The sequence below is a fragment of the Pundamilia nyererei genome, unplaced genomic scaffold (genome assembly GCF_000239375.1).
Source record: "Pundamilia nyererei isolate P.nyererei 1_Seehausen unplaced genomic scaffold, PunNye1.0 scaffold00268, whole genome shotgun sequence".
Taxonomy (NCBI): Eukaryota; Metazoa; Chordata; class Actinopteri; order Cichliformes; family Cichlidae; genus Pundamilia; species Pundamilia nyererei.
Window position 1 is genome coordinate 704,719 of NW_005187669.1, and position 7,862 is coordinate 712,580.

Below are 7,862 nucleotides of genomic sequence, written 5' to 3' on the forward strand. Positions count from 1 at the left end.
GGGAGCCCATGGCACACCCATGTTTCTGCCTGTAGAACTGACCCTTGTATGTGAAGTAGGTGGAATGAAGACACAGTTCAAACACACTTGGTCGATGCTGAGAGTGGTCCTGTTGCTGAGGTTGAGATCATCCTGTAATCTCTTACACACTACCTCCAACACTTCTGTGACTGGGATGCAGGTGAAGAGAGATGTAACGTTGTACAAAACCATGGTTTCATCTGCCTCCATCATGACATCTCTCACCTTCTCAACAAAATCCAAAGTGTTCTGGAGATGAAAACACTACGTCCAGGTGAACAGAATCAACTTTTGGGAATAAAAATACAGTACAGTGCTGTTGTAATCCCTTCTATAGTGGGATATGCCCATGGTTTCTTTTGTACTAGTGAGCTGGTGTGTCTGCCTTGTTCTGTGGTCTCAAGTTAAACTAAGCTGATCACGACTCAGAGGGAAAAAATCTTGAATACCCGCTACTCTAAATGAAACACAGGAGGGACAGAAGACTTCAGAACAGACAGCTCTTAAACATGTACAGTCAGAGCTACGAAACAAGAAAAATTATAATAATATTATTATGAATATTATATATTCATAATATATATGACTATTATAACATATTATTATAATATTATAACATAACAGAATTCTGGTTATTTCATTAGAATCATGATCAAGTTGAATAACGTTATTTTAACAGAAACATTATCCTTGTGCTTATCCCTGCGCTATCAAACTGTTTTTAGGTCACTTCCAAAGGTCGTAACTTTTCTGGAAAGGCATCTTTTCTATTTTTTGATGATAAATAATTCAAATTTTCTCCAATTCTTATTTATTTATCAATTTATTATCAAAACCAATTATGTTGGTGTTGGCAGAGAAACATAGAAAAAACTCCCATTGAGCTTTAATATTTTTACCAGAGTAGTGAGTGGAAATGTCACACAATGAAATCACACACACACTTTGAAGATCAAAGTTAATAAGACTGAGAGAAAAAATAAAGTTGTTACCTTTGCGGTTGTTGTGTCCACGTCTGACTCCTGTAATGCAACAGAATGTAACACTTTGATTTTATCATTTGTCATATTATCCTTTATATATTTATTGTGTATATAATATTTATATTTCTTCATACATTCTTATACAGTTCTATACTGTGTATTGTGTATTTTGTTGTACAGTTATTTTATTTTCAACTTTAATTTATATATTTTATTCCTTCCTAGTTAAATTTACCCTTTTTAATTTTCATATTTATTCCCTATCTTATTCATAGCCTTTTCTTTTTTTCTTTAGGTCACGAGCAGTTGTCTAAGCATTTCACTGCATATCGTACTGTGTATGACTGTGTACGTGACAAATAAAATTTGAATTTGAATAATCATGAATGGATTCAGTGTCATGCAGAGTTATTATAGCTGGTATAGTCTATGCAACTTGGAAAGAAAAGCGTCTTTACGTTGCTTGAAGACGTTTCATCCGTCTTCAGCTTCTTCAGACTAGGGCCAAATGATGGAGAGTCAGAGATTTTTAAACCCTATGGGAGTGTCCCCCAAGGGGATCATGGACCCCCTATTGATCCTCTACCTAATCACACAAGCCAAGGTGTGAAAATGGGTGTGGTGCCCTGAATTTCTGACCACGTCATGATCCACCTGATCCCCGCGCACAGACAGAGGTTGAAGCTATACAAACCTGCTCTTGGCCAATTTTCGTTTCACTTCTCACGTATACACCACTTTGTGTTGGTCTTTCACGTGTAATTCCAATAAAATTGATTCATGTTTGTGGCTGTAATGTGACAAAATGTGGAAAAGTTCAAGGGGGACGAATACTTTTGCAAGCCACTGTATGTCTAAGCCAAGACAAAACACGAGGTCCAAGGTGTGTCCTTTAACGTGGGTGGGACCGAAGATATGCTGAATAAAATTAAAAGAGTCTGTAATGGATAAAAAGTCAGAGGCCATGCTACAGCTAAGATCATCCGTGTACAGGTTGAAATCCCAGATCATCAAGACTTTCTCTAGTTTAATAATGGAGGATAAAAAGTCTGTAAAATCCTGGATAAAAACACCAGCGGGGCCGGGAGGACAGTAGATTAAAACACAGTAAAATATATTTGATGAATCGACCTTAAAAAATTGTGACTCAAAAGAAGGAAAAGTCTCAGTGTCCAAAGCTCTGCAGGAGAAACTGTCCTGGAAGACAGTGGCAAGTCCACCAACACGACGGTCCAAACGTGGAGTCCCGATGAAGTGACAGCCGACCGGGCAGAGCTCATTAAGGTAAAGAAATTAATTCTCCCGCTGCCAGGATTCCGTGAGAAACATAAAATCCAAACTGTTACTGATAAAAAAGTCATCCAGTACAAAAGATTTGTTGGCTATGGAATGAGCATTGAGGAGAGTGAGCTCAAGCAGAGATGACAGGCTGACATCATCATCAGCTGATTGACAGGGAACTGGAAGCAAACTCCTAGAATAAGGACCTAGTTTCCATAGTTTGCTTGCCTCAGGCAGGCCTCCGGTCCATTCAGACCAGAACCTCTTCCCATAAGAACAGTTTCTTTCCCTCTGCTATTGGACTCATGAACAATAACCATAAGACTGTTCCCACCACAAACACATGACCCTAGACTGTGTTCTCTGCATCTGTTCCATTTTTGCACTGGTCATCACCTGCATTAATGTATATATCAATCTGCTTAGTGCTTTTCTTATTTCTATTTATTTTTAATTCTTTTATTTAAGTGTCTGTCTTATAGCATGTTTCACATTAAGTACTGCAGCAATTTCCTAATGTTGTAAATCTGTTCAACATGTGGCAATAAACCCTTTTCTGATTCTGAACACAGTACACTTGATAACACAACACTCAAATTAACTTGTAAACCAGCCTGTTACATTAATTTTGTGGCTGAAAAGACTTAAGAAGCTGCTGTGTTAAGAGGCTTTAAGTGCACTACACTGAACAATGTATTCGATTAAAGAGAGTTAACGTTATTTAATTTAATGAACAGATTCTAAGTAGAGCACTTAACTGGTAAAATGTTATAATTTCATTTTATCTATATAGAGGATAACATAATCACTTTGACAAGGTAAAACCAAAATTTGTAAAAAAAAAACAACAAAAAAACAAAACACTGTTTGACAGCACCCTGAACTTACTAGGAAAGACCATGAGAACTAGAGGTACACCAATAAACAGGAACACGATGAATCCCATTAAAACAATGAATGGAGTTTCAATTCCAAAAGGCTTTTTGGGTGGAATTTTGCGATCTGTAACACAAGACATTAACATTAGTTTTAGACTGTTCACTTTCACAGTGCTGACGCTAAAGTTCCTAAAGACACACAAGGCACCTTGTTATTGTCTACATCTGGATTTATCCTGGATGTTAACCCTGCCTTTTCTTGCTCTTCACTTGTTAAGATTATTTCGTATTTCTGTGCTTCGTTGTGATTTGGACGTTGTTTTTTCTGCCTCTTGTACTTATATCTTGGGTTGTCCTTGTGATTTGAAAGAGTAAGAGACTTCTTCAAGTGTAAATGCTTACAGCTATCATGATCCTGCCTTATGCTCTTGCTGCTGTCACTTGTAGCTGGTAATTATTCATCTTTAGCAGGGCATCATTTTAAATAACAGAATTACTCTGATTCACTTTGACTTATTTTCACTGTCTTGGTATTGAAAATACCTTGTTTGTTTTAAGTTCTGAATTTGTTAACACACCAAAAAAAATACTAGCAATGAAATACGCTTCCTCCCTGGAAAAAACTGATTAAAGAAGTTCAAACTGGAATAATAAAGTGAATATAATATGTTTCTTGGGTTAACTCACTGGTAGTTTTGTGGACATATCAGCCCTAGTATACATTTTTTGTCATACAAAATATACAAAGAGAACATTCTTAGCAGCTCTAGGGAATCAATAACTGACTCTGAATTTAAACATGGCTCTGAATAAATTAAATGATGCAGGAAACTGCAGAACAGCTGAGCATTGACAAAAACAATGAAGAGGTTCTTACCCCAATCCTTCGTAACACGCACATTGAATTCCTCTAGAATGACTTCACAGCTGTACTCCGCTACATCAGACTTTAAAATCTCCACTTGGTCTCTTCTCTGAAAGCTGTTGTCTGAATTTAGAACAACTCCTGAGCTTTTTAGGCCATCATCTTTATCCAGAACACGCCCGTTTCGTTTGATCCTCATGATGATCTTTTTTGTAAAGAAGCCTGTGGCGAGGCATATCAAGATGAGGTTTGCATTGATACTGGAGTTCTTTGCAAACACGTGAACCTCGGGTGGAGCTGGAAAGACAAAATGTAAAATAATGTGAGAAAGAGTGTTTACATACATAACCATATTTTCCCACCATTATTTAGCTTGGCAACTGTTGGGAGGAAGATCTTCCTTTTAACAGGAAGAGATTTTCAGCAGAACTTGATTCATGGAGAGAGAAAATAAAGTCACAGAGATAACTTAAAGAACAAACAAGATAAAACAAAAACTATACAAAACTGTGCGTCTCTCTGTACACTACAAAAAAATGTTAAGTGTAGTAACAGGTCTACTATCACTGTAACAAAAATTCTATGGACCATAAAAATTGTTAATGTCATACATACGTTTTGTTTGCTGCTCGTTCTCACAATACACAAACACCTTCAGCAGATCCATGCACTTGTTCTTCATGTATCCCATGATAAACTCTTTCAGGCCCTCATCACGGTCCAACTTCCTCTCAATCTGTTTTGCATTCTCAGTCACGGGGATCCAGACTTTCTTCTTTTCATCAAAAATCAGGAAGTTCTCTCCATCGTACTTGATCGTGTTCATGCTGTACAGAAACTGGAGGCTTCCATCAGGCTGCTTTTTACCCACACATTTATGCTTCCACTCTACAACATGAGGTGCTGAAAGAAAAAAGAATAATTGAATGAATAAATAAACAATCAGAGGAGGCAAGAAGTGAGTAAAATCAGAAGCAAAAAATGTAAAATGTTTTGACTTTTGGCATATAAGCAGGAATAAGTTGTTTCGGGCTTGAGGAATTTTAATTGAAGTTGATGCAGGCTTCTGTATATATATTTTTATTTCATGCTGTTCTTTTTGACTATTGGTCCTTCAGACCTCTTGGTTCTTACCTGAGTTGTTCGGTCTCACCCAGTTCATCAGGATGCTGAACCACCGCCGCTCATTCTGGTGAGACTGTGTGTTTTCCTTCTGTTGATCAGCGGGTGCACACTTTCCCAGCTGCTTTTTGCGACCACTCGTGTCATCATCAGTGTTAGAGTATATGATTGACCTGTTGATGTTGTAGGAGCTAAAGGATATATTGTGATGTATTGGGTAGTATCCTGTATAGATGTTACTGAGGGAATAGGTACCTGAAACTCACATAGGCACACAAAGAAGAAGAAAGAATAGTCATATAATTGACACAGCTGAGAAGAACTATCTGAGTCATGTTCAGGATGAGCCCTAATTTATTTACTGCGCTGCTATCTTTGACATTTCACGCAGCTATTCAGACACACCATGAATTAGAAATGTTGGTGCTTTCACTTTTTAATGCCAAAGCAGACAAATGTTAAACAGCAATACTGTGGTGTAAAAAGGTGTCTGCTGCCTTTTTGATTTCTTCTTTTTTGTATGTTTGTCACACCCTTAATTAATGGGAGGGTCCAAAAGTTACCAAACTAATCACAACTTTTCCAAAAGTAAAATTGAAAACAGATTTACCTGGTAAAACTAGCTTAAGTATATTCTTATTATTTTAAAGAAAAACAATAATATACACAAATTACAATTCATAAAAATTCAACAAAACAGAGCTTCAAAAGAAGGCATTCTCCTATCCTACCCTGTCTCCTTAAAATTAATTACAGAAAAATTTAAGACTCTCTTAATTGATTTCACTTGCAGACTGCAAAAGATGTGAACATGTTTTTGTGAAATCGTCACTGGGAATTTGTTCTTGTTTTTAATTGTGTACATTAGACAAATGTAGCTGTTTTATTGTTTTTTTTAAAAATTTTTTTTATCATTTTAATATGTTTGTCTGGAAAAGACCTTTCTTGTAAATGTGACACTGTGTCACAGTGGGACTACCTGTATAAACAAAGGTTAAATAAAAACACAAGTTAAAATAAATTAAATAAAAGTTTATTAATAAGGGGAAAAAAAATCCAAACCTACATATCCCTCTGTGAAAAAAATTAATTACCACCTAAAACTAATATCTGGTTTAGCCACCATTACCGCAAAAACTGCAATCAAGCAATTGTAATAACTGAAGGGTTTTTGAGCGTGAACTGACTTTTCAAGGTTGTGCCACAGCATCTTTGACTAGGCCACTGCAAAGTCTCAAAAGACTCCAGAAGAGCTCAAATGTAGTCCTGGAGTATTTTGTGACTTCCTGGATAAGTCGTCAGTGTGTTCTTTGAGTAATTTTGCTCAGTCGATCACTAGCAGGAATGTTCATCCCTCTTCCAGCTTTTCTCCATTTGTGTATAATGATTCTCACTGTGGTTCAATGGAGCCCCAAAACCTTAGAAATGGCTTTAAAACCTTTTCCAGACTGACAGATGTCAGTGTCCATAATACTTACGAACACTCTTGTGTTTAAACATTGTGTTCGTTATGGCGAAACTATGGTTTGCACAGAAGTCCAACAACAAAACACCACTTGGTGTCAGCATTCTCAACCAGCCGTTACCAGATTTTATGCTAACCACATTAGTTCTCGGTCTCATGTTCTTCGTGTGTATCTGTTGTGTTTGTCATTGTATTCCTGTCCTTGCAGTCGTTTCCAGATCCATCTTGCAGTCCCACAATAGCTATAGTCACCCAGACGCTGACCTCCATTTACTCTGTAAGCTGCTGGTAAACTCTCAATTAGTGTTTCTCCAGTCTCGCCTGCCTCCCTGCCTGTGCTGTTTCTAGGAATCACACATCACTTCTCCATTGGACTCACCCAGGCCTGAGTTTCCTTACCTTCCCTCTCACACATACATCCTTCTGCAACCAAGTAAGTCATTCAAATTATCAGCTGGGATTTATGCTATTGTTTCCTCCTGGACCAGACTGACTCTGTTTTCCTTCTGTTACAGTACCACTCTGCCCCAACTCCCACATTACAGCCCTCTTGCCACTCCCTGTCTGCCACAGTTTATGCCCTGGGGACTTCCTAGTTAAAACCTCCTGAAAATCATGTTTATAGTATTACTTGCTTCCCTCATAGTTCACATTCCGTAGTATATCATGTTTAGTTGATAGCTCTACTTAGTTCATGTTTCATAGTAGGGGTGGGCGGTATGAACGGTATACAGTAGAAACGATATGAATTTAACCAACAGTAGAGATTTTGACTGTACCGCTCTACCGCGATAGTGCATGTTGATGGTGTCATCGAGCTGCGCCTGTTTTGGTTGAAAACATTGCATCATCTGCAAATTCCTGCAGCAGCAAAGAGACAAAGCACGTTTTAGAATATGGGGAAAGCCAAAACCTGCGCTTCCTCCACTTCCCTACCATTGATTCATTAATGCTGAATTCTCTGGCAGCTGCTCTATTCCCATGTTGTTGCAGTATATTAATGACTAACCTCGTATTGAGAATGGATTATCTCAGTTGTTCTCCTGACTGAAGTTTGGTCTGTTTACAGCATCAGTGACAACAGAGCTGTACGTTTGAATTTTTTCCAAAATCTCTCAGTCAGGACATGCTAGGGGTGGCTGTAGCTCAGGTGGCAGAGCAGGTCAGCCACTAATCAGAAGGTCGGTGGTTCGATCCCAGGCTGCATCCTGGCTGCATGACAAATATCCTTGGGCAAGATACTAACC

General features: G+C 38.0%; 1 protein-coding gene across 1 annotated transcript in view; it reads right to left on the bottom strand.

Moving 5' to 3' along the window:
- Positions 1–473: 473 nt before the first annotated feature.
- LOC102207117 (zinc-alpha-2-glycoprotein-like) overlaps positions 474–7,862 on the bottom strand; it is a 12,726-nt gene continuing 5,337 nt past the window's right edge. Inside the window, exons 2-7 of the mRNA XM_005750322.1 lie at positions 5,163–5,405; positions 4,644–4,931; positions 4,041–4,325; positions 3,174–3,287; positions 966–1,043; positions 474–478 (exon numbers count right to left, since the gene is read on the bottom strand). Of these exons, the coding sequence (XP_005750379.1) occupies positions 474–478; positions 966–1,043; positions 3,174–3,287; positions 4,041–4,325; positions 4,644–4,931; positions 5,163–5,405 (1,013 nt within the window). The remainder of the gene's footprint in view (positions 479–965; positions 1,044–3,173; positions 3,288–4,040; positions 4,326–4,643; positions 4,932–5,162; positions 5,406–7,862) is intronic.